The sequence below is a fragment of the Rhinopithecus bieti genome, unplaced genomic scaffold, assembly GCF_001698545.2.
Source record: "Rhinopithecus bieti isolate Rb0 unplaced genomic scaffold, ASM169854v2 scaffold_425, whole genome shotgun sequence".
In the NCBI taxonomy this organism is placed as follows: domain Eukaryota; kingdom Metazoa; phylum Chordata; class Mammalia; order Primates; family Cercopithecidae; genus Rhinopithecus; species Rhinopithecus bieti.
This window is the reverse complement of record NW_016803361.1, coordinates 2028708-2054827: the sequence shown is the minus strand read 5'-3', so window position 1 is coordinate 2054827 and position 26120 is coordinate 2028708. Positions and strand designations below refer to the sequence as shown.

Here is a 26120-nt window from a genome sequence, read left to right as displayed (position 1 = left end):
GCCTCTGCGCGCCTGATCTCGGAGCTGCGCTCGCCCGCTCCCCGCCTGCGGGGTCGTCGCGGAGCCCTGCTCTCCATACTCAGCAGTCCCCGGGAGGTGCTTGGACACGTCCCCAGGCTGGATAAAGATCGGCTCGGCGCTAGATCCGCAGTCGAAATCTCGCCATCAGCGCGGCTCGCGCGGCCACTATGGCCCGGCCCGGCGACGCCAGATCGCTATCCTGGGGGAGAAACGGGAAGGCAGCGACGCCGCTCCCGCCGCCACCCTTGGTCCTGAGCGCAAGGGTGGCCGCGGGGTCCTGGGGCTCGCCGCTCTCCCCTCCCCCTTCGCATTCCTTCCCTGCGCTGCCTCTCCAGGGACCCCCGCTTCCCTCCCGCCCGGGGCCCCCAGCGCCCAGCCAGGCGCCCTCTCCCCTCCTCGCCAGGCCCCGTTGCCTCCTGAAGGTTACGCGACGCAGTGGCGGGGCGCGGGGGAGCGTCCGCCCTCGCCACCGCCTGCGCCGCCGCCCACCCCAGTGCCCGCCGCGCCGCGCCGGCCCAGCCTGGCTGCCGGCTGCTGCCACCGCAATCCCGGCTCCTAAATCAGCGCGGGGAGGCGCTCCCTCCCCCCGCCTGGCTCCCCGGGCTCCCTGGGCCTCGATTGGCTGCACGGGCGCCCCCCAACCCGGGCCCCCGGCTTCAGCTGCCGCGCCATTGGCTGCGGGCCTCCGCCAGCCTTTACATAAGCCCGGGCGCGCTCGAGTGGAGTTGTATAAAGCGAGCGCGCGGCGTCGGGGCGGGAGGCTCGAGGCCAGCCCGGGACCGGGGCTGGGAGCTAGCAGGCGGCGGCGCCGGCGGCAGAGGCGGCAGCGAGCGCCCGCTTCCCACGCCCCCAGGCGGCGGGGCCGAGAGCGGGAGGATGGCTCCGAGCGCTGACCCCGGCGTGAGTACCCGCACCAGTGCCCCCCACCCTCAGGCAGAGAAAGTTTCTCCAGCTCTGGGCGCCCCCCGATCCGTCCGCGAGGATGGCAGGGACGCCGCCCGGGAACCCGGGAAGACGAGGATCGCGAAGGCGGCGGCTTCGCTCCTAACTTGCTGGGAGGCGCTGGACTCGATTGGCGCGCGGAGCCTCCCCTGCGGGCTGGGGAGCGAGGCGGGGGCCGGATTGGAGGTGGCGGAGAGGTGGGAGCCGAGGTGTGGGGGCAAGAGCCCGCAGCTGACAGAGAAGGTGTTGGGGGCGCGCTGGAGGTCAGCTGTCAGGGGAGGGGGCCTCCGGGGCCGGGAGCGGACGGAGCGGGTGAGGAGGGACGTGCCAGTGTATCGGGAGAGTCTTCCAGTCAGCCAGGCTGAGATCCGGGCCGGGGAAGCCACTGGCCTCGACCGAGTGCCTACGTTTCCAGGCTGGAGAAGAGCCCCGGGGACTGGCTCTTCCTCCCCTGGGAAGCCCAGTTCCCGGGCACAGCGCTGGGTGGCAGAGAGCTCCGGGAGCCAGCCCCGCGCGCGGCGTAGCTGCTAGCCGCCTTATACTGGACGAGGTGTGGTCTTCCCTTCAGGCTGCCTCAGGCAAGCCAGCTTCAGGCATTCCAGGGAAACCGTGAGTCCTCCTCGACCCCGTGGGCGCACTTGGAGGCTTTGATGGGGCAGCCAGGCCGGGCTTGGGGGCATGCCCAGCAATGCAGCGCGCTTCTTTGCAGTACAGTAATTGGGAGCCCTGGTTAGTCCCGCTTCTGCAGAAAGCAACTCAAGAATCCAAAGTCATACCAGCCTGGATGGAAGCCTCCCAGAGTGGCGGGGAAATTCTCCTAGGGTTGAGAGCCTGGGGGGGGCTTCCTCCGGGAATGACTAATGAATATTGCTGCTGCTGCCGCTGCTGCTGGTGGTGGTGGTGGGTGCACCTAGTGTGGCTTCTGCACATCCCAGGAGATGCTTCAGTTCTCCTGACAGGACACATTCTTGAGTCGTACTTGAGATATCTTCTCGGATGGGTGCAGGACTTTCCAAGTGAAGCCAGGTGGAAAAGAAGGGAAGAGGGTTCCAGGACAGGGGACAGTTCTATAGTGTTGTCTTGAGTCAGGGGAGAACTCATGTGGGAAGAGATAAGCGATTGACGGGAATTTGGAACCCAGATGACTTGGGGCTGGAGATGTCCAAGACTGAATTAGAGCTCATTGAGAGAGTCACACAGTACCTCACCCTCAGCCACGGGGGAGAGGTGGAGGCTGGAAAAGTGGGAACATGGTGGCTGTTCCAGCATGGTTCTTGAGAAAATGTTCTCTCTCTCTCTCTCTCTCTCTCTCTCTCTCTCTGACTTGGTTAAGAACATCCTTCTGGCAGTAGGTCCTAAAGTCTATTTAAGAGGTGATGAAGAGAGTTGAGGGTCTTGATGATGACACAGAGGACCACAATTAGAACATTCCACTTTCCGGTGGGTACTAATGGACTCTGGAGAAGGTCAAAACTGTGTGGGGAGTCGGGGAAACCTGCTCTGTGACTGCTCATTTGGGGCTGAATCCTCCACCTTATCCCATCTCTGAATGTGGCTGGATGTTCAAACTCCTAGGGTACCTGCTTCAGCCTGGAGATATTTTATGGGGGCTATCAATCCATATCCCAACCCCCAACTCCATCGTTGTCTCCCTGCAGTCAACATTTTTCTGCTGCATTTCCCAAGACCTTCTCTCCACTGGGGATTTGTGCAGCGAAATACCTGCTTGTTGCTCTTTCTTCCCTTCTCCATCTGGGCAGCACCTGGTATTCTGAATCCTGGTGTTTATTCCTTGGCACCTCGATGTTTGGTTAAGACGTCCTATGGCTGCACAGGGGTGCCCCTGTGAATGTGTGGACCAATGGCCTGTGTAATTCTAGGGAGTGAAATAGACTCTTTTAGAAAGAATACCACCAACCAGGAAGGCAGTCATATTAAACAGCTTTTGACAGCCTCCCATGCTCAAGCGCTCCCTTGCTTCCCATGCTGAGGCGGTAGAAGCATAAAGGTGGAGCAGACTCCTTGGTGTCCAGTAGGGGGCGCCAAAGGTACCTAGCTCAGGACCACTGACTTTCTCACTCCTTGCCCTTCACTGGCTGTAGCAACTTAATGCTTTAAGGCAGCTCAGCCTACAGCCTTCAACCACCACCATCGTAATTCGAATCCTTCTACCACATGCCTCCTGGACTTCAGGTGGTCCTGTGACCTCAGGTGCAATGGGGCAGGTGCAAGCACAACATTCCAAGGAGACAGAGCTGGTACACAGCCCCACCCTCTCTCAGGGATCATTCCTTTGTACTTGGAGCCACTGTGTTATTTGAACTCTTTAAGGGTTCATAGAGTTCCAGAACATGAGAGCCAGAAGCAAGGAGCCTTGGAGAGCATCTCATCCAACCCCATCCCATCCCAACGCTCACATGCACATTTAATTCACAGATGAGAAAACTGAAGCTGGGTAAAGCCAAGGTCACATGGCTATTTGGTGGAAGACATGGAACTAGGTCCTAGGATTCCCAGTGCTCGATTCAGAGCTGTTTCCACTCCAGTGGCCTGCTTCCTCTTCACTGTAAAGATGGACATACTTTCTCTGTACAGTAGTCACTCATAGTTATTGACTGACCAGGCTTTGGTAAATTAATACATCCCATACAGTTGGGGAGATTCTCTTTGAATCTGTTTTTCAGAGTGAGAAGGTGAGGAGAAAATACAGTTCTTGTCATGGACATACACAGGTCATAGAAAGTCCTAATTATTCTTTCCCTCCCTCTACAGTCTCGTCTCATTATTCCAAGTGGTGTTTTAAGCAAAAGCCATGCAAGTCCAGGTTTCTGTCTGTGCATTAAGAGTCAGAAGTGCTGAGTCCCCCACTGTGGTCTTGGAACCCGGGCCTGGAGCACCAAGGAATGCTGGCATGGGGTTTCTCTGTCTTGCAGTCACACCATTGCTAGTGAGACCTCCCAGATTCATTCTAGATGGATTGGAGAGTTTCCAAAGAGTATTTGCCTATTTCCTCCACCCTTGCTGCTCCTAGCTCAAGGTCAGAGTGCTAGGACATTCTATTTTTGCATAATCCTTATGTTTGGGCTTCTTGGGTGACCTGCAAGATACTACCATTTCCATTGCCCTTTCTTCTGTTCCGAGAGCCTGCTGTTGACATCTGAGCTGGGCTCTGGAAAGAGGTTTGCTGAGTGGCGTGTGGGCTGCCCCCTTTGTTCTTGTCTCCCCACCTGGCTTCTTTGCACACTGAATGGACTTCCTCCTGGTTCTCCTTGGAGCCTCAGCAGACTTGGCGGCCTACCCTTATAAGAAACCCACTGCTGCCAAGCCAGAATTCTGAGAGGCGGAATCCTCTTCTCTCCCTAAGGCTCACGAAAGGGATGCTTGTTGCCAGGGAAGATGCTTGAGTCCCCTCCTCTCCCTCATGCTCACAGAAGATGAAGTTGGGCTTCATCTTCAGCGGGAGGAGGGAGGTGGCAGGATCACATGGACCACCTGAGAGCAAAAGCCCCTCTCTTTAAACTGGAGTCTTAAGAGGCTGTGCTTGAGATCTCACCAGCTCCTAGCTTTACCTGGTGAAATGAGCCTGCATTCTCAAGACTTGGTCTAGTTCTGGATAAGACCAGAGGAATACACTTACATAAATTGTGGTTATAGCATAAGCTCTCTGGACTTTTGTTTGAATGTGGGAGTGGGTAGAGAGCTTGAGAAGTGGCATTAGACTATGAGAAACAGGAAGTTGTCTAGTGGGGCTTTTATGAGCCCCACCGGATGACTGACCCGTCCCCCTCTCATTGTAATGATAAGGACACAGGCTTAGAATCTGGTCTGTGCTTGTTGGCTTAGAGACCTTAAACAAACCACTTAACCTCTGCAAGCCTCAGTTTCCTTCTCTGCTAAATGATGAGGCTGACAACTGTGTGATGAGGGTAGGGGAGCGAAGCTGGAGGGAGACAGTCTTTAGTATTCCTCTGCCCTTGGTTAGAGGTAAAGAGGTATTCAGTTGGAAGGGGATATTATTGCTGAATCACTGGGAACCCTCTGAGTCTTCTTTTTCCCAGAGAGTGAGCCTGAGTGCCCAGGTTTGCACATCAGCCTCTACTCACAGCAACATCTGGGCTGATGGGCAAGGCCTTCTTGGCAGGGCTCCCTCGTTGCCTCTTTCCCTCCCCCACCTCAGGGTTTTCACTTTGGGGTTCTGCCATGCTTGGGAAAAAGAAATTTTACAGGTCCCAGGATAATTCTGAATGTGATGGAGGGCCCTGAGCTATTGATTCCTAAGGAAGGATCTTTCTGCTGGGAGAAGCCTTCCTCGGAGCCCAGTGATTTAAGAGTGCTGACAAATTCATGCTCACCGAGCCTCCTGCAGGCTGCAGATACAGGCTTCCAGGCCAGCCTGGGCTCTGCTAGGGATTTCTGGAGAGCCTGGCTGGTTGCTTAGGGGACATAAACCTGTGAACTTTCCTTAGGAGAAAGTATGAAATCAATTGGTTCATTATCACACCAAACACACCCTGGACCACTTAGGGCATTTAAGAAATGAGAAGTAGCAAAGGACTGAGAGGTTGTCTTTGAAAAGTGTGCAGAAAGGTGTGAAAGGGTTGGGGAAAAGGAAGGGAGAGGAAGACCTTTTTTCCACTGAAGCACACATGATTTTGACCTTATCGAAGTCCTTGAATGGTGACTACAGGGGTTATTTTGTTCCCCCTCCCAGATATTTGGCAATGTCTGTAGACGTTTTTTCTTGTTACAACTGGGGAATGGGGTGCTACTAGTATCCACTAGGTAGAGGCCAGGGATGCTGCTGAACATCATACAGTGCACAGAACACGCCTCACGACAAGGAATTATCTGGCCCCAAATGCCATTAACACCAAGATTGAGAAACCCAGGACTGGAGCATCGCAGTACAGAATCACAGCACATTAGAGGTGGGAGGGATTTTGGAAGTATTCTCCTCCAATTCCCCCATTTCACAGCTGACAGCACTGAGATCCAGAGAGGAGAGGGAACCAGCCAGGATCACACTGCAAGCAAGTGGCAGAGCTGGAATGGAATTCAGATCTGCTCTCTCCTGAGACCGTTTTACCCAGATTTCCCCAGAGTTGTTGTGAACATTAAATGTGAGCTGTGAAAACAAAAATAAACAGAAAATTATAGAGACTATATTAATATTTCTATTATTAAGAATTGGGAGTTTGGAAAGTTGTATTTCTGGCTATGCCACTGACTCATTGTGTAATACTGAACAAATCATTCTCCCACCCTCATGCCTCTGTGTGTGTGTGTGTGTGTGCGTGTGGTGGGGAGGTAGTCTTAGCAAAAAATATATATATATTATAATCATTCTCTTTAGAGAAATGTCCAAAGATTTGCCCTTCAAAAACCCTAGGCACTTAAAAAAATAAAAACTTTCCTTGAAAGAAATCATGTTGACTTCGTAAGAAGCAAAGCGTTTACTTCTTGGAAAAATTCCAGTACCCTGGCCCTGTAAGTTGGTTCCAGCCCAGGAAATCTGATCAACATCCGGAGGAGAAACTGATAGCCCCACAAATGACAAGAGGCTGGATATGTCCCCTCTCCCTCCGAGAAAAGGAGATGGCGACTTCTCCTCCATCCTTTCCTGCTCAACCCTCCTGGCCCAGAAGTTCTACGAGGAACTTCAGTGAGGAATGGGAAGGCGTGTCATTAATTAGTGAAGCCTTGTTTACTTAACAGACATATTCTTAAACAGCTCTTCCAAGGGACATTTGACATATTACTTTAATTAGCTACAGAAGAATTGAGAGTGCAGAGAGTGTAAAATGACCCTCTCTGTTGTTTCCAGTTACTCTTATCTTTATTTGCACCCAACAAGTACAGTGACAAGGTCATGGGAATCACTGCTGAGCTCTGGGAGTGTCGCGGTGACCTGAGGAGGGACTGCACGGACTGCTTTCTTTCCTTACATCAACCTTCACCTACCTGGAGAGTAGCCACCTCGGTGGAGATTCCTGCTTTGGCATTCCAGACCTCTACTGATATAGACTGGTCTTAAAGGAAGCATCATGTTGTACAAATTTTAACACAGCTCTTAGGAAGGGGAACAGGCCTGGGAGCTGAGTTCTCCTCCCAGAAGGGCAGAGGAACTCTTGTAGGATTGGTGGGAACAGCCTTAGTTGGTGCTTTTCACATGAGGTCTGACCCTGGTCTTGTCCTCCTTGTGCTCAGGATCGGAGGTAGGAAGTCACTTGAGGCTCCTCTGAGAGGACTGAGGTGACATCCCTCCCTTCCCACATGGGAGCGTCACTGTGTAGATTCCTGCCATGAATCTTCTACTTGTCCTGAAACAGGTCCCTTAGCCTCTGGAGGTCAGTCACTGTAATCAGAGGAGCTGGGTGGCAGGCTCTTTCCATCACCGGCAGTCTCTTCCTCTAAGGGGTGGCACATTCCCTTTCACGCTAGTCTCTAAGAACAGGCTCTTTCTTAGAAATCATCATCATGCACCTCTCATCTGAGAAGCTGTGTATATCCAAAGAGGCTTTTTCAGGTGGGGAAATAAGAGTCTTCAAGGAGAAATGCTGCCTTGTAAACAGTATGAGGCAGACATTGTCATTTGTTCTCAGCCACAAAATTCAGTGCCTAGCACGGCACTTGGCATGTGGAGGGGATCAGTAGGTGCTCGGTGGGTGCACAAATGAGTAAGTGAATGTTGGTGGTCATTCTGGGGCAGAGGTGACCCTTGGTATTCGATTGGATCTCCAAACCCGCCTTCCATCTAGCTCCTTCCCAGAGCCGGCATGAGGACTATGTAAACCTCCAAAGGTCCCCTAATCAAGCAGCGTTTGAGGACTCCAGACAAGACCCACTCCATGAGATGGTGGCTGGCTCTGAGCCTGGAGCAAGGCTGTTTCTCTTCCTCTTTACCTCCCTTTGCTGTTCTCCCTCTCCTTCCTGCCCCCTTCCCACCTGGCTGCTGCGGGGAAGCTCAGTGCAGGTTTACTTTGCTTGAAGTTGATAGACTACATGGAAATTTGGACTTCCACTGGAGAAAACTAAGAAGTAAATCACAAAAAGATATCTGGGAGGATGCTTTTAAATAGCAGGGTCCATGAATGCATTTTAAATTATTTAGGGAAAAACTTGACCCATAAACTATTAGGCCTGGAAAAGGATTTTGGAGGTCATCCAGTGCCCCACCTGACCCGTGCCCCAGGATATTCAGATCCTCTCTGTGATGCTGTCACTCACTCTTCAGAAACACGGTCTATCCATCCTGCACACTGCTGCTTAAAGTCTAAAACGCCCTTTCAAAAATGCAAGTCTGATCCTGTCTCTGCCCGACTTCAAAACTTCCCACATGTTGTGACTCCAGGCTCTTTACTGTGGCATGGCAGGCTCTCCAGGTCCCAGCTGCTGCCCCACACAAGACTGCGTCTCCACCCCTGTCCCCACTGTCCCCTCTTCTCTCTCCCTCCACCCCATATCCCAGACATTGCTCTCCAGCAGCAACAAATGCATCCACAGCATGTACCAAGCTGTCTCACATGCATGTCGTTGATCCATAGGTCTCCACCATCTAGAATCCAATTCACCATCTTCAGAGAGTCTTTTCTGCCTGCCCTTCCCACCACCTCCCTAGTTAATCCCACCCTCCTATGGCCTATGTCTAGGCTTTATACTTGTTTCTTTTCCTTTTTTTTTTAGATGGAGTTTTGCTCTTGTTGCCCAGGCTGGAGTGCAATGGCACGGTCTCAGCTCACTACAACCTCTGCCTCCCAGGCTCAAGCGATTCCCCTGCCTCAGCTTCCCAAGTAGCTGGGATTACAGGCATGCACCACCACACCTTGCTAATTTTGTATTTTTAGTAGAGTTGGGGTTTCTCCATGTTGGTCAGGCCGGTCTCAAACTCCCGACCTCAGGTGATCTGTCTGACTCAGCCTCCCAAAGTGCTGGGATTACAGGCGTGAGCCACCGTGCCCGGCCTACTTTGTACCTGTTTCTACTCTGAGCTTATCCCACTGAATTGTGTCTCACCCCTGATAGACTGTAAGCTCCTTGAGGTCAGGGACTATGTCTTTTTTTTTTTTTTTTTGAGACGGAGTCTCGCTCTGTCGCCCAGGCTGGAGTGCTGTGGCCGGATCTCAGCTCACTGCAAGCTCCGCCTCCCGGGTTTACGCCATTCTCCCGCCTCAGCCTCCCGAGTAGCTGGGACTACAGGCGCCCGCCACCTCACCCGGCTAATTTTTTGTATTTTTTAGTAGAGACGGGGTTTCACCGTGTTAGCCAGGATGGTCTCGATCTCCTGACCTCGTGATCCGCCCGTCTCAGCCTCCCAAAGTGCTGGGATTACAGGCTTGAGCCACCGCGCCCGGCAGGGACTATGTCTTTTTCATCATTTCTAAACTGGCCCATAGGCATCTTCTCAATGTCTGAAGAATTAATGTGTATAGCATAGCATGCTAAGGGGTTCTGTGCTTAGGAAGCAGTATTTAAGGAGTCGAAGAACTCCATCAGGGTCCCCTAGACAAATTAGTTACAGAAGCAAACCTATTCCTCAAAGTCTTACAGTCCAGAGCATTCCATTCAACATCTGGCAACTACTCCTGGAAGGGGAGCACCAAGCAGGCCTGGACTCTGTCACCTGATACGCATTCATGCATCCCACAAACATTTATCATTAGTAGTAATAGTGTGATTATTGGTATTGTTACCTACCACGTGTGGACTTTCTGCCAGGCATTACGCTCAGCACTTAACACACATTCATCTCATTTCATTCTCACGACAACCCGATAAACATTATTTCCCATTTTACAGAACGGGAAGTCTAAGCAGTTAATAGTACCTATTAAGAACCTGCTGTGACTTCTGCATAAGGCTAGGAGATTCCATTTGTCCTCTCACTTTCAGAAACACCATTTCATTAGCCCACTGGCTTCTGTGGCACTTCCTCAACTGGGTCCCCTGAGGTTTTGTCTGCCTTTTTCTGGAGCAAGCCCAAGTCTCTCATCTATGAGTGCTGCTGCAGGCAGTGTCTAGAACTGTCTCCAGGTAGAGGGGAGGAAGAGGAATTCTTACATTTTCTTCGTGCTGGGGAAAATGCATGAAACATGGTACCTTCTGTGGGGTAGGGAGTTGCAGAGGTCTGGAGTTTGTCTCTTAGACTGGCAATACAGAGGACAAGGGTGGGGGACAGCGTACAGAAATAGAAGCATTAGAATGTATACTAATGCCATACATTACCAAAAACTTCATCTTGTTCTCAGCTGTTTTCCTAGTGCCCAGAGCAGTACCTGACATAGAGTAGGTACACAAGACAGAATGAATGAATGAATGAGTGAATGGATGGATGGATGAATGAATGAGTGAATGAATGACTCAATGAATGAGTGAGTGAATGAATGAATGAATGAATGAGTGAATGGTGGCCTCTAGTGTTCTCGCTCACTTGGGCCACAGTATTTGCCGCCTAACTGGCTTCTTTGCTTCCAGCCCAGCTTTCTCATGACTGTCTCCACACTGTATTGTCAGAGAATTCCTTCTAACACACCACTCCAGCCATGGCATTCCCTGGCCCACTGGGCCTGTGTCACTCACGAGGCTTCCAAGATCTTTTCCAGCCTCCTTTGCTGCACTCCTTCCCACCAGGTGTCCTGCCCCTGCCCCGAGTCTGCCCTGCAGAGCCTCACTGCACTACACAAACCTGCACATCTCCCATGCACCTGCTCCTCTCAGCCTGGAACACTCTCTCCATCTTGTTCCTCTGGCCTGCTTGGCGTTGCCTCTCTTAGGCCTTCCCCAGCTTCCCCAGGCAGAGATGGTTGCTCCTTTCACTGTGCTCCCATCTCACTTGGTTAAGACAAGTTTGATATCATGAGAGAAACTATTCAGTATGGTGTTGAAGAATTCTGGAGCTCGTTTGCTTGGACGCACATCCTGGGTCCACCAGGTACTAGCTGTGTGACCTTGGGCAAGTTACTTACCCTCTCTGTGCCTTAGTTTTCTTACCTGTAAAATAGGGACAGTCATAGTTCTTCTCTCACAGGGTTACTATGCGGATTAAGTGGGTCACTCATGTGAAGGGTTAGTGTCAGGCACATGGTCAGCGGTAGATATGTATTATTATTGTTAACTATCCATTCTTCGTATAGTACTTGCTATGCAAAATTGCAATTACGTGCCTCTCTGTGTGCCTGGTGTACAGAGTCCATATAAAGATCCACATGACCCATTCTGAGATTTAGGAAGGAAGCTCTGGCAGCGTGTGGAAGTGGGAGGAGGGGAGAGGAGAGGCAGAAGCAGTTAGCAGGTATTGCTATTGTTTAGGTGAGGGAGATCCCCCGCAGGAGGGGTGGAAAAACTGAGCAGCTTTGAGAGAGATTTGTGAAGCAGAATTGACTCGGGGATCCAGTGGGTGTGAAGAATGAAGAGGCAGCAGAGATGGTGCCAGATTTCCAGCCGGAGTGACAGTGTTGGGGTTTGAAGGGGCCCAGCGAATAGCGTCCCACTCCCCGACTCAGATTCAGGGCCAACTAAGAGAAAGGACAGGAGAGGTGGGGCTCAGGCAGGTGGAGATGGAAATGCCACCTTTATTCTAGAGGCAACTGCCTGGCAGGCCAGGCTCCTGTGTGGGGTCCCTGGGGCTTGCTGACACCTTAGCCCTGCCCACTGCAGGCTTCCCTGTGGGTGGGGGCAGGGTGGAGCCTGCCTGGCCAAGCTCCACACATGGCAGAGTGGCCCCTGCAGGGAGGCAGGTCCAGAGAGGGCTCTTCAATCCCAGTTCTTTCAAACTGCCTCCCTTGGGAGAAGGGAGCAGGGTAAAGAGGGAGGCCCAGGATGTCACTCTAGCTAAGGTTTCTCCATCTCAGCACTGTTGACATTTTGGGCTGAATAATTGTGAGGGCTGTCCTGTGCATTGTAGATGTTCAGCAGAATTCCGTGCCTCTACCCACTAGATTCTAGTAGCACCTCTTCCCTGGTTGTGACAACCAAAAGTATCCCCAGATATTGCCAAATGTCCCTGGGGCCAGAGAGCAGCAAAATCGCCGTAGTGGAGAACCACTGCTCTAGTCTGATGGAAGGGCCTTTGACTGGAAACACGCAGTGTGGGGAAATGGGTGCTGCCTCCCAGCTTATAAGCCAGGCGGTGGGGTCTGTAGATAGAGAAGGACAGATTGGGTGAAGGCTGGGTCCTCCTGACCTTTGCAGAGTCGGCTCTCTGTTTTTCTTTCCTTCCTGCTCCTCCTCCTGCCTCTCCATGCCCACCTAACTTCATGGCATCCTCAGAGTCCAGCTACAACCCCTCCCTCTAGGAAGCGCTCCCCAGCTCCGCCTACTAGCTAACTTAGATCTCTCTGTGCTCCCTCCTCCGCAGCACCCCTCACCCTGTACTGCAAATGGTGAGCAGTTTTCTTGCTGTGACCCTAGCACCTAGCACAATGCCAGGGTCATCAAAGGTCTGCAAGAAGTGTTGTCGCAGGTGAAGACCCAGGGCAGCTCCTGCTAGCTCTTCTCCAGTGTTGCTTGAGTGCCAGGAGCTCTTTTGTGGGTGTCTTTGTGGAGCTGGTGGCCCAGCCTGTGCCGGGCAGAGTGTTCCCATGGCTGCCTCTCTCCTTCATGTCTCAGCCCTCCTACAAGTGTCTGAAAGGCTGTGTATTCTCTGCTTGTTCCCAACATCGGAAACATTTAGGCTTCTTGTTTTCATGAGAGCTTGGGGTGTGGTCTTGGCTCTTTCCATAGTTGCGAAAGAACTGCTTGCCCCGAAAATTGCCCTGGAGGCCTCTCCCCACAGCTGCCTGACCCCACGTCAGAGAATCCAGGTTGCTTGGTTACCGGTTTCCAGGCCCAATTCAGGAAAGTCCTGAGGCCACAGAAAACTGAGTTTGGCTACATGGAACCCACAATTAATGTCTAAGGACTATCTCACCTTTCAGCTCTCTGCGTCAAAGAAGGGGAACATGCAAGTTGGGTGCCACCTGCCTGGCCCTGGAGAGGTCTTACTTGTCACTGACTTAACCCTTGAAACCTTGGCCGGTCATCTGATCTCCATGGTACAGATGAGTACACCAAAGACCAACAAGATCGAGGAACAGGTCCGAGGTCATGAGTTAGGCTGTGGTAGGGTTGAGATCCAAAGCCAGGTTGCTAACTCCAAACGCTGGTCTCACTCTTTTTTTTTTTTTTTTTTTTTTTTTTTTTTTTTTTTTGAGACAGCATCTTGCTCTGTTACCCAGACTGGAGTGCAGTGGCACGATCTTGGCTCACTGCTGCAACCTCCACCTCCTGGGTTCAAGCGATTCTCCTGCCTCAGCCTCCTGAGTAGCTGGGATTACAGGAGGTGCCCCTTACCACACCCAGCTAATTTTGTTGTACTTTTAGTAGAGACAGGGTTTCACCATGTTGGCCAGGCTGCTCTTGAACTCCTGACCTCAAGCAATCCGCCTGCCTCCGCCTCCCAAAGTGCTGGAATTCCAGGCATGAGCCACCATGCCTGGCCTCTCTCTTTATCTCTCTGTCTCTTCACCTTGCTGGGAATTGTTCAAAAAGTTTGCTTATAGAGCATTTTTAAGAAATTATTGCCAGGTGTGATGGCTCACGCCTGTAATCTCAGCACTTTGGAAGGCCAGTGTGGGAGAATTGCTTGAGCCCAGGAAGTTCGAGATCAGCCTGGGCGACAGTAGCAAGACCCCATCTCCACACACACACACACACAAAACAGCCAGGAGTGTTAGCACCCAACTGGAGTCCTAGGCTACTTGAGAGGCTGAGGTGAGACAATTGCTTGAGCCCAGGAGTTTGAGACTACAGTGAGCTATGATTGTGCTACTGCACTCCAGCCTGGTTGACAGTGAGACCCTGTCTCAAAAAACAGAAAATAAATTATTATTAAAAAACAATTCTTCTCACAGCTTGAAACACGAGTTTTCCCATCTCTGGCCTTTATGAAGTCCCTTCTTTTCCCCCTCCGCACACCTCCCCTGCAGGAGAAGCTCACATCCCTTACCGAGGGACCCTGCGCTCTGGCCCTGTGCCCCTCTGCCTTTGATATTTAGCCTCGCCTCGTCTGGGCTGCTTTACCTGGATAGCCTCCCATTGCCCTTACACGGGGTGTTACACCTAAAATCACATGGCTGCTCCACTGACTATTGGGAGAGCTCCTTCAAGGAAGGCAGAGGCTGGGTTTTATTCATCTTTTCACTCCTAGGACCTTCCGCATTTCTGCATGGAGTAGTGTGTACTATGTACTTCTCTAGTGCTACACCTGCCGGGGAGTGCTACTCCCAGTGCTCTAATACATAGTAGGTGCTTGATACCCAAGCATTCAAGAAAACAAAACAGTTCAGTTCAACCTACTTTTTCATTCCATTTTTCATCTTTCTACCTGTTCTCCCCAAGGATTCAGATGTTCACAGTGGTGTGACAAGAGGCTCCCTGAGTCAGCCACACAAAATGCGAGGTCACTCCAGGTGCCAGCTGCTCTTCTGCTTCAGGCAGTGTCATCCTGCTCTGCTTTTCCCCCAAAACTTTATATCTCCCCTCCTCCTCTGACACTCCCTAGATAAATAGATTTTCTTTATAGACTTCAACCAGCCGATGATGAATTTTGGTAGCAGAAACATTTCTCACTTCAAATCAGATTGCAGCTTCCCATCTGGGGACCACGAAGCTGGGGCAGTGGTTCTCAACCCAGACTGTCCATTTATATGATCTGGGCAGCTTCTAAAAATACACAGCACTCAAACTCCCACCTCAGACCAGTTCAATCAGAAGCTGGGTGAGGGACGTGGGTGGTGGCATATTTCTAAACACCTCCACCCCAGGTGGTTCTGTTGGGCACCTAGGGTTCAGAGCCACCGGCCTAGGGTCTTGTATCACCTGACAGCTTCCTGGGAATGCAGGCTGTCAGGGGCCACCCCACACCTACCGAATCCGAATCTGTATTTTCAACATGACCCTCAAGTGATTGGTAAGCACATTGCCTTTTGAGGAGCATTTCTTTAGAGGAAGAACAGTTTTTAAACAACTATGACAAATTACAAGCAGTTTCTGTTGATTCATGTTATCAATCGGACATACTCATTCCTGTGCTTACTTAACACATATTAACAGAGAACCTGCTAGGTATCAGGCACTATGATGGTTTCTGGGAACACAAGGGCATATGTTTCTATCTTGGTCTGCAAATTCCTGCCCAGAATCCCTTCTTTCTAGGCTCTGCCCTTTAATGGGAGCTATCCTTCATCTCCTTGACCTAACCCTCTCTCCAGCATCAACGCTTTCCCCTTCTCACCTCTTCATAAAAATTAGAGTCAGAATCCGTCTTTGTCACTCCTTTTCAATTGTGGTACTTTGATCTTGAGCTGAAGACAGCCAGCTCTATGAGTGTGCAAAGATAAACTGAGCCTGGGCAGCTCTGGAGATTGCATAACCTAGGATTGATTTCAGCTTCTTAGATCCAGAGGCAGAGGAGAATGTTCTTAAACCAATCTTGTACCTTCACTGTAGTATATAGCCTGGTTTCAGGACTCTGGGAGCTACAGTATGGAGCCTTGCTATTCGGTGTGTAGTTTATGGACCGACATCATCACCACCACCTGGGAGTTTGTTAGAAATATAGAATCTTGGACTCCACTGCAGAGTTATTGAATCAGAATCTGCATTTTAACAAGACCACCAGGTGATTCACACACACATTAAAGTTTGAGAAGCACTGATATAGAACAGTGCTCATCAAATTTTGCAACATATTAGAATCATGTGGGAGCTTTTAAAAATCTGATATCCCGTGATCATATATTAACAGCAACAAAAATTTGGTGCCCTTACTACACACACATCCTGTGCCAGTTAAGTCAGAATATCTTGAGGTGAGACCCAAGCACTCATATTTTTTTATTGTGATGCAATACACAGAACATAAAATTTGCAATTTTAACCATATTTAAGTATATACTTTAGTGATGTTATGCATATTAACATTGTTGTACAACCATGACCACCATCTATCTTCAGAACTTCTTCATCTTCCCAAAAAGAAACTCCATAATCCACTAAACACTCCCATTTCCCCTATACCCAGCCCCCGGCAACCACCATTCTGCTTTCTTCCTCTATGAATCTGACTACTCTAGACACCTTGTAGAGGTGGAACATACAGTATTTGTCCTTTTGCGACTGGCTTATTTCACTTAGCATAATGTCTTCAGGATTTACCCACCTTGTAGTATGTGTCAGAATTTCTTTCCTTTTACTTATTTTTTCTTTTTTCTTTCTTCCTAATAAAAGCAATTCCTCTGTGTTTAAAGCTGAACAATATTCATTGTATGCATAGGTCACATTTGTTTATCCATTCAGCTGTTGACGGACACTTGGCTTGCTTCTGCCTTTTGGCTATTGTGAATAATACTTCTATGAACATGGGTGTAAAATATCTGTTCATGTCTCTTTTTGCAGTTCTTTCGTGTGTATGCCCAAGTGGAATTGCTAGATCATATGACAATTCTAATTGGAATTTTCTGAGGAATTGCCATACTGTTTTCCATAGCAGCTGCATTATTTTCATTTCCACCAGCAGTGCACAAGGATTCCAATTTCTCTACATCCTCACCACACTTATTTTCTGTTTTTGTTTTTTGCTATAGCCATTCTAATGGGTGTGAAATGGTATCTCATTGTGGTTTTGATTTGCATATCCCTAATGATTAGTGATGTTTCATGTACTTATTGAGCATTTGTATATCTTTGGAGAAATGTCTATTCAAGTCCTCTGTTGTGAGTCAGGTTGTTTAGTTTTTTTGTTGTTGAGTTGTAGTTCTTTATATATTCTGGATATTAATACTTTGTTAGATATATGATTTGCAAATATTTTCTCCCATTCTGTGAGTTCTCTTTTCACTCTTTGATAGAGTCCTTGGATGTACAAAAGTTTTTAATTTTGATGCAGTCTGTTTTAGCTATTTTTTCTTTTGTTGCCTGTGCTTTTGCTGTCTTATCCAAGAAACTATTGTCAGGCATGAGAATTTTTTTAAAGCTCCCCAGATGATTCCAATGCACAGCCAAGATTGAGCAGTGTTTCTCAAATTTTAACATGCATTGGAATAATCTGAAATCTTGTTAAAATGCAGATTCTGATTTATTAAGTCTGGAGTGGGATCCAAGATTCTGCATTTCCAACAAGCTCCTAAATGACGCTGATGCGCTGGTCTGCCGACTGCTCTGAGTAGCCAGGGTAGAGAAGAGCATTTAAATGATTTACTTTATCTGAACCCCCCCAAAAAGAGGGTAAATATTATATTTACAGACCGTCTTCTAAGCTTCCTCACCATAACCATTGCCCAAAAAATACACCATCAAGACAGCCCACTGCTTATCCCTGACTTTCAAACTGGTACTGAGCAGCCCGGTGGGTGCATTGGGTACATTTGGCATGGCAGAGGAATGAAATGTAAAGGACTTATTCTCCCTACCCCACTCTCTCCCTGGTCTCAGGGGGAGGCCAACCACTGCTCTACTCATGCCGGGTGAGTTCAGGATCCACATGATGGCTTGCTCTTCTCTGGCTTTGGCCCTTGTGAGGCAACTATTATAGAACCCTGCTGAAAAGCTTGTCTTGTTCAAAATATGTTTCATATCCTCAGAAAGGAAAACCACATTGGTTGGTCTGAAGTTTATAGAAGAAACTCAGGAGGGAAAAAACTGCTGAAGGTCTGCATCTAAAAAAAAATCCTTTAATTCATCATAGAATTTTAGAGCCGGAAAGGATCTTTAGAGAACTCCAAACCTTCATTTTGGGGAAGAAAACTGAGACCCAAAGAGGTTGTGACTTGTTTAAGGCCACCCAGGCAAAATAGAGGTCAGCCAATGGGTGCATTATTTCTTTCTCATCTTGCTTTAAGTTATTTATCTGGAAACGGATAACACAGAGCAACTACTTCTTTCGTATCTCTCCTTTTCATTAAAAGAAAAGGTAAAACTAAAGAGGCTAGATCATGGTTCTTGACTCTCAGGGCCTTCATTAGAAAGGTTCTAATGATTAGAACTTTTATGCTCATATTACCCAAATGGGACCAGCCTCACTGGTGGCCATGACCCAAATTGCAGGTGTGGTGCCTGGGAGGAACTAACTAGCTTCTAAAACACATGTCAGATGCCACTTTTCTCTTCCATGCCCATTGCTGATGTTGTAAGCTGATCACAGCACTCTTTCCAGCCACTGCCAATCAAATGGATTTGGCCCTCAAATTGAAACTCCTTTGCCATTCACTACAATAGAGGTCATCCCTTGAAAAGTCCAATGACCTTCACATCCATGCTACATTTCGGCATGTCGACACTGGTTATTAAATGCTCTTTAGTTTCTCATTTCCTCCCCCATCCCCACCCAGCTGCTCATTAATCCAATTATGAGTTTCCTTTATCCAATCAAAGTTCCTGCCAAGTTGCAAAGCTCTTTTAGTGATTCATGGTGCATTTGTCTTTAGTGATTAGAAAACCCAGCAGAAGATGCTGTCTCGTTCAGACATCTCTGTAATTTGGAATGACCTCAGTTTGGTAGTGCCACGCCCCACATGTGCCCTGTGAACACACTACAAGAACCTCCTTCCCAGTTTTTGCCCTGCCTTTGGAGCCTTGCCCCTGTGTCACTCCCCAGCCTCTCCAGCAAAGCATTCAAGAGGCTCCTGAATCACGTCTAACTCTGAAGGCAGTGCCCAGGCCCTTCATTTTGGTCTCTGGGTCCTTGAGCAGCAAGCTCATTTGCTGGCAGGAGCATCTGTCTCCATATGGGGAGACAGTCTTCAGATCTTCCTTGCTCTTCCCTTCATTAAGACATCAGCCTCACTCAGCCTTGCTCTTGGCTGCCAGATGCACTGACAAGCCAGCAGGAAAAGTTCCATCTAGAATAGGTCTGCTACCTTCTGAAGGCAAGACAGTACCGCTTTGCCTGCTGGGACTGGACCCATGCAGCCTTTGTGGGCCTCCTTCCAGCAGAGCCTTTAAAACATTCCATGAGTGCTGATTCCAGGCCTGCGGGGAGACTCTCAGGGTGGTGCCATCTGCAGCGTTCCAAGTGTCTCCCTTGCTTTCACTCAAAAGAGGTGGAGTCCCTCCACCTCCTTGGCCATTTTCATCTGTCTCCTGGGTGTGTGCCACTGGCTCCCATAGCACCAGGCTACTTGGCAACACCCCGAGTTATGTTAGAGATATAATAATGAATTATACAATGCATTATACATAATTAATTTATAATGAGACACGCACGCAGTGGTTTAATTTCTCCAAGTGAATGATGTGCTACCCGCCAGATCCTGCTGGAACGCCTTCCCTAACTGACTGCTTCTTGGTTTGGAGGTGATGGCCAGCTGCCCTAGGGAGGGATCTTGGCTTGAGGAACCTGCCAAGTCACATATTCCCCCTGGCTATCTCTGGAGTATGTACCACAGAAGAACAGTCTTTCATTGCATCTACTATTGTTCTAGATCTGGATACTCATGCGGGTCTCACCCAAACTCTGCATTGTTTGAGAGCTGTTATGATCTTCATTCTCCCAGTCTTTCTCCCAGAGTGTGGGAAATGCCTTTGTATTTACACCTTTCCCTCCCCATCTCCCTCCCTTCCTCCCTCATTTCCTTCCTTCCACAAATATGAAATAAATGAAGGAAAGAAGTGCCTATTATGTGAACTACCCTTGGCTTGCTGCATATCAGTGAATAAAACAGAGATCCTTGCCCAAGTGGAGCTTACACTCTAGCAGAGGGAGGCACACAATAAATTATAAGTGTAATAATAAGTAAATTACACCATACATCATACAATGATAGGTGCCATAGAAAAAGAAAAAGCAGAGCAGGCTAAGGGCGATCAGCCATGATGGAGGCAGGTTGCAGTTTCAAGGAGGGTGGACAGGGTAGGGCAGGATTTGTGGAAAAGCAGCAGCCTAGGCACTGCCAAGCTCTCCATGAATAGGAGAGAAAGGTACTCTGGGCCTCCCCAGGACTTTAATGTTCTGGGGTTGCTTTGGTTACAGGTTCTTTCAGTAACGTTTGTCACTTTTGGTTTCAGATGTCCAGGATGTTCCTGCTGCTGCTCTGGTTTCTGCCTATCACTGAGGGGTCCCAGCGGGCTGAACCCATGTTCACTGCAGTCACCAACTCAGTTCTGCCCCCTGACTATGACAGTAATCCCACCCAGCTCAACTATGGTGTGGCAGTTACTGATGTGGACCATGATGGGGACTTTGAGATCGTCGTGGCGGGGTAAGTGCCTCCCAACCTCAGCTTTTGCTGTAATAAGGCTGTGTAACAACTCCAAATCCCAGTGACTTGCAACAACATACGTTCTCGTAGGTCTGTGGTCGTCTGCTGGGCTCAGCTGGGGTTCTGGGATGCTGCGGCCTCGCCTTTTGCTACTGCAGTGAGTCAGGATAGAAGGAAGTTTGGAAGAAGGGTGTTTGATCCACAGGCTTTTCAGGGAGAAAACTGGAATGCCCTGCTTTAAGGCACTCTCTTCTCTTCATATTTAAGCCTACTTGATTATGCAGGTATTACTTCTTTACGAGTGGGGCTGTAGGATCTCTGTACAGGAAGGCCTTAAGGGTGACAATTATGGTAGAAGGGGATGCTCAAAGTTGCCTTTGCACAGCACTTTACGTAAGACTAAGAAAACATTAATTAACCATTTCAGAGAGGGGGGAAGATGGAAATTAAGAGGGACAGCTAAACCCCGCTGAACATGCCTTGGTGCCCACGGCTTCCTTCTCTCCTGAAAACCAACATTGGGTTGCAAAAAAAGCATAAGACTAGGAATCCAAATAGCCTGAGTTCATGCCCTAAGATGTAAACGTTCTAGTTGTATGACCTTCAGTCTTTTACTCACTGAGATTCAGAGATATTCTCTGTAAAAAGGGGAATAACTGTAATGGCTTGTTGTCTTGAAGCCTTCATAGGCTATTGCATGTGACAGTGCATTGTAAATTTCTGCCAATCACCATTGATAATTACTGTGCACTGAGGGTGCAGTGGCTCATGCCTGTAATCTTAACACTTTAGGAGGCCAAGATGAGTGAATCACTTGAGGTCAGGAGTTCAAGACCAGCCTGGCCAACATGGTGAAATCCCGTCTCTACTAAAAATACAAAAATTAGCTGGGCATGGTGACACACGCCTGTAATCCCAGCTATTCAGGTGACTGAGGCACAAGAATTGCTTGAACCCAGGAGGCAGAGGTTGCAGTGAGCCGAGATGGCACCACTGCACTCCAGCCTGGGCAACAGAGCAAGACTCCATCTAAAAAAAAAAAAAAAGATTGTGCATCGAGCACTAATATGTGCCAGGCACTATGCATCATTTCATTTCACATCCCTCATTTTATTTCATCTCCAACAGCACTATGAAGTAAATGTATTGTCATCCCCATTGAGAGAAAAGGAAGGTGGGGTTCAGAGACAGTAAGCAGCTTGCTCTCTGCTAAGTAAATAGTAAGTAGATGAGTCGGGATCTGAACCCCAAGGCTTCCTAACTCTACAGCTGTCAAACAGCACTGTACAAAGTTTCGTTATCACTTCAAAAATCAGTCAATCAATAAAAACACTACAGGGGCCTGTCGACCTCATTCTAGGAGGCCCGAGCTTTTTTGGTAGCACTAAAGTAACTGGCGGGTAACATTATTTGCAGCAATTGCATGTAACAGTAGAAAGCTTTGACCTTGGAATCGGAAGACCTGGTTTTAATTCTAACCGTAGCCAACCCAGTATTTATAAACCTTATGCAATTTACTTTACACAGACCCACTTTCCTCGTCTAAATAAAATGGGCATATTGAAATCTACAGGGTAGTCATGAGGTTTAGTGGTGAGATGTATAGAAAAGATTCTTTGTAAAGTACAGTTTTTATTTTGTCTGTTCATTTCTTCTACCCTGCAAAGAGTAGAGTTACTCAATTCTAGGCCTTCTAGATCTAGATTGGTGTGCTGTCCAGAAGCACTTTCTGCGATGATGTTAATGTTCTGTGTTGATGCTGTACAGTATGGAATCCACCAACCACATGTAGCTACTGAGTATGTGAAATGGTAGCTAGTGTGACCAATGAACTGAATTTTAAATTTTCTTTCATTTTAATTAAAATAGCCACTTTTGAATTGGACAGTACAGTTCTGGGCTTTTAGAAGGAAAAAACTAAAGAGCTGAATATGACAGAAAAGGAGAAATGGAATCATTGTAATGACCCTTTTTACCTTGGGTGACCTGAGCAGATTTGCAGTCAATCAGCCTTGCCTGTGTCCAGTTCTGTGACTGTCCAGTTGCTCTCTGAGTCAGGGAGACACCCTCCTCACTAAGTCCATGCCCAACCTGATTCCCAGAGCCATGTGCCACTCTGCCAGAATCTCTGGTTAAAAGACTTTGATGCATCTCTGAGACGTTCTGTTTGGATGGTTGCCCTGCCTCCTACTTGGTGACCCTGGCCTCCCCTGATAGACCCTGGGGACTGAAAGAGGACAGAGAACAGCAGGGCAACCATCCTTCTCTCCTCCTCCTCGCCCCGCAAGTTGCAACTATTGTGCTCTCCTTTCATCTTGGAAGATGGTATACTCTTGTATTCCCACAAGTTAATATGGAAAAAAGTAAGACCTGAGATATGAACAGAAAGTGTCTTCACCCTATTTTCTTCTCCTTCTGAGACCTGGACATCTGGAAGGAGCTAGCCAGATCCCAGAGCATGGAAAGCCTCTCCCTGTCTCCACTGGGAAGCTGTGTCTGATTTCAGTACCTTGCACCCCTCTCCCAGCCCCTGCCCTTACACTGAGCAGCCAACGCTGCTTCTTATGGTTTGGCTTTCCCTCCTTCTCCCCTGGCTGTTGCAGGAGACCCATTGGGTCTCCCCTGCTCTGTTGCACTCTTTTCCCATGGTTCCAGATGGAAGGAAAGAAAGGGTGCGAAGGGCGGAGCACACCCCCTAAAGGAAGATGCAAAGAGCCTCTTACAGCATACTTCATTATTTTTGCTATCGTTTTCCCCTTTCCACAGCATCTCTCTCAAAGGCATGCTGAGATAGTAGGCACAGGTTGCATTGCTCTCCTCATGATTCATCTTTCAGCTGCGAAGAGCAGAACTAGCAGAGAAGGTCTTGGCCCCAGGGCTGGTGCTGGCCTGGGTCTATTTGGGAAGAAGCAGAGCTGTTTGGTAGCAGGATTTTCAGTTTGCCTGTCCTTTCCAGGTCAAACGGAGTGATATGTGCCCCCATGGGCCCACTCGCTGAGGTCAATTCCTTGAGCCTGTGTGTAAATGTGGGTTCTGTGTGCAGGTCTTTATCCCGCCAGTCCTTTGATGTGCAGGGGATTGCTCCTGCACCTCCTGAGCCTTCAGTTTCTTTCTTTCCAAGTGTTGGGCATTCATTTCATCTTCCTCTTCAATGAAGTCTTTTTAGCTTTCTCTTTCAAGAAATGTGCCTTTGTGTCCTCTGTGGCAGTGAAGCTAGACCATCATTTGCACTGACTGCAAGGTTTAGAAGTCTCAACCTTGTGTAACTTGCTGTTTATATGGGTCCTGTAGGACTTTGGAGTCATCCTCTGGAAACAAGAACTAGACCATCCTGGGTCTTGATGTGGAATCAGTCGTTTAGAGAGAGCCCTGTCTCTTCTAGGGCAGGGTTGAGCCAGGCAGCCTCTGTCTGAGAAAGCTTGGGCTGCTGGATGTTATTCTGAAAGATGATATTTATTGCTCACCCCGAGCAAAGAACAAGAGTTACACAGAAGACAGGATGGCAAAATTGGGCAGTCTCCCAGCTCCAGGTCAGACTTTCTTTGTGGCTGTTGTGAAGCATTGTGAATTCTCAGAGCATCAGAAAGACACATTCTAATTTGAGTACCAAAATACATTCCAAAGGCAAATATAACTTTTTATTATCTTCAGCTTAGGATGATTTGTCACTGTCTCCTTTTTGGGGCTGGATAACCAAAAATGGACATATTTAAATCAGGATCTTGGGAGGTCATTTCGTCCACCCCTTGCCTTACAATAAGGCCACACCTACAGTATTCAGAGGCTCCATTTACTTTGAGCCATCTGAGGGAATGTGGCAATCCTATTGTAATCCAGCTCGATAGTTACTTATGTCAAGAACTAATTTGACTAATCTGAATCCCTCATATTAGAGCTTACTAAGCTATTTCTTTTAGCTTTTGTTTTGCTATTGCCTTTGAAGATACAAACCAAATGATCACTATCTTTTCAAACAATGAAAGCTAGGATCACTGCCCTGCATTTCATCCCATGTTGACTTTTTGGCAACAATTCTGATTTTGACCCTTAGATTTCATCCACCCTAAACCTATATTTAATTCTGTTTTATTATCTGTCCAATTGTCAACTCTCTGTTTAAGAATCATGTAGCAGGAGTTGAAATTTTGAAAAATTGCATTTGTAGCCTTTATCAGGGGTACCTACGGTCCAGTTCATGACAGGTCCACCCTCTATTACCTTATAGACCTTTCCACTACCTGCCCCCTGAAGGCATTTACTTTTGCCACCCCTGGTAGAACAGCCAGCTCTTCAGTTTATAAAGCACTCTGTACTTGAACTTGTCTTGAATGTGTTGACCTTGTAGTATGTCTGACTGGAGCCCTGTTGCTTTGAGTATTTACTCTTTGAATAGGTTTGTTTTGTGTTGCTTTTTCGGTGTCCTCGTTCTGGTTATTGACAGCATTGATTTTGAGCATGTTGCGGGTCGGTTTGTGTTGTGTTTCAGATTCTTGAGTTAATTGTGATGGAAGGCGTGTGCATGTCTCTGACTCTGGGAGGAGCAGGAAATGACTGCCCTTTGTTCTGCGGAGATGGGGGAGGGACTGGGCCGGCTCGGATCCTCTGCACATCTGGGCGAGTGCCTCCGCATATGGAGGGCTTATCTGTTAACCGGCAGGTGTATGATTGCAGTCTGCTCCCTGCGGGGTGAGGGGAAGATTTGATCACCTCTGGCAACTTCCATGCACGCACAGACCATTGAGGATCTTCAGGACTACTTTTCCAGTAAATAGAAAGCCCAGTGGCTTCTCCTTTTCTCAGTGGAACTAAACACCCAATCTACAGTCTCACAGAGTCTGGAAAGGAATTCCTGTTGGTGTCAATCTTGTACAATTCCTTTAGAGCAGCTTTTGTTTCCTGGGATATCCCAAGAGGTCTGACATAACACCCCTCCCATCTCAGTTTCCAACAGGAGTTTGCTCAAATGGAAAGATTGTAGTGGTTGTAAAGTTTAAATCATGATTTAGATCCATTTTTCTACCCAAAGATTATTCATTTGATAAAACCGTAACACATTCTTCACACTTGGAAGGGTTTCATTTAAAGGGATGCTACATACTGTAAAGCAGTGTTTTAGGTTTTCTTAATTTTGCAACTATGTCAGGAAACTTTTAATTTACTAAAGTTAATTGAATTATTTAAAAGGCGAATTGTATTCAATTACCAAATTAATCATAATCATATAGGGGATAAATTTGCCATTATAAATAATAAGAACAATGATTTTAAAAGACACATTTATCCATAATTTAGCCAAAGCAGCATTTATGCATTTTATTATAAGTATATATATACATACATGTAGTATATAGATATATATAGTATTTATAGATAGATATGGTAAATAATAGGTAGATGTAGTATGTATATAAATATAATTAGATACATATTGAAATATATACATATATGCACACATTCACATATGCTTTTAACAAAACCAGTACAAATATTTTTAAACTTTCAGTCTTAATTGTTTTGTATAACATTTTAATAGATTTGATAATCAGTTTTGATATTATCTTAAAATGTTAAATTATTTCATTCTGTTTCTTTTTTTTTACTTAAAATATATTTTACTTTTGGCCAGGCACGGTGGCTCACGCCTGTAATCCCACCACTTTGGGAGGCTGAGGCAGGCAGATCACCTGAGGTCAGGAGTTTGACACTAGCCTGGCCAACATGGTGAAACTCCGTCTCTACTAAAAATACAAAAATTAGCCAGACTTGGTGGCACGTGCCTATAATCCCATCTACTTGGGAGCCTGAGGCAGGAGAATTGCTTGAACTTGGGAGGCGGAGATTGCAGTGAGCCGAGATCACGCCATTGCACCTCAGCCTGGATGACAAGAGCAAAACTCCATCTCAAAAAAAAAAAAAAAATATATA

At 47.9% G+C, this 26120-nt stretch overlaps 1 protein-coding gene across 2 annotated transcripts in view; it reads left to right on the top strand.

Annotated features, from left to right (window-relative positions):
- Positions 1-547: 547 nt before the first annotated feature.
- CRTAC1 (cartilage acidic protein 1) overlaps positions 548-26120 on the top strand; it is a 166078-nt gene continuing 140505 nt past the window's right edge. For both annotated transcript variants that reach the window (XM_017880349.1, XM_017880357.1), the window contains exons 1-2: positions 548-921; positions 20002-20195. In XM_017880349.1, coding sequence (XP_017735838.1) covers positions 898-921; positions 20002-20195 — 218 coding nt within the window. In that variant the 5' untranslated portion in view covers positions 548-897. The remainder of the gene's footprint in view (positions 922-20001; positions 20196-26120) is intronic.